The following is a 625-nucleotide window of genomic DNA, read 5'->3' on the forward strand; positions in this document are numbered from 1 at the left end:
TAGAGGATCAGGCTGCTGAAGAGCGAGCTGTTGGGGGGCAGTTAGAGAAGAAACCTGCTGCCAGATTGGGAGCCATGTGGGAAGTGAGGGTCGGCCCCAGGGGGGTCAGGGCTTGCCTGCAGGAGTGGAGGTGCCCCCTGCGGGCGGGGGTCCCATCCCGCTGATGCCTGCTGGCGGCCCAGGGAAGGACTACGAGAATGCAGTGAAGTACTACAGCAGCGCCATCGAGCTGAACCCCACCAATGCCATCTACTATGGGAACCGGAGCTTGGCCTATCTGCGCACCGAGTGCTACGGCTATGCCCTGGCTGACGCCACGCGTGCCGTTGAGCTCGACAAGAAGTACGTCAAGGGCTACTACCGCCGCGCCGCCAGCAACATGGCCCTGGGCAAGTTCAAGGCCGCCCTCCGCGACTATGAGACGGTGAGGCTGGGCACCTTGGGGTGCCCCTCGGCACCCCTCTGGTGTCAGCGTGTTCCCTGGAGATCGAGAAAGGCTTGGGGACCCCCTTGCTGTCAGCGTGTCCCTGCTTGAGATCAAGGGAGGCTTGAGGACCCCCTCATCACTTCCTCGGTGTCATTGTGACCCCTGGAGATCGGGAGAGGCTTGGGGACCCCTTTGGTG

The 625-nt window shown here is 63.0% G+C and overlaps 1 protein-coding gene across 1 annotated transcript in view; it reads left to right on the forward strand.

Annotated features, from left to right (window-relative positions):
• Positions 1-163: 163 nt before the first annotated feature.
• Positions 164-625, forward strand: part of PPP5C (protein phosphatase 5, catalytic subunit) — a gene marked incomplete at its 3' end in the record, with an annotated part of 4,764 nt that continues 4,302 nt past the window's right edge. The window contains exon 1 of the mRNA XM_009696228.1: positions 164-424. Within this exon, the coding sequence (XP_009694530.1) occupies positions 164-424 (261 nt within the window). The remainder of the gene's footprint in view (positions 425-625) is intronic.

Source organism: Cariama cristata, unplaced genomic scaffold, assembly GCF_000690535.1.
Source record: "Cariama cristata isolate BGI_N322 unplaced genomic scaffold, ASM69053v1 scaffold33842, whole genome shotgun sequence".
Lineage (NCBI taxonomy): Eukaryota > Metazoa > Chordata > Aves > Cariamiformes > Cariamidae > Cariama > Cariama cristata.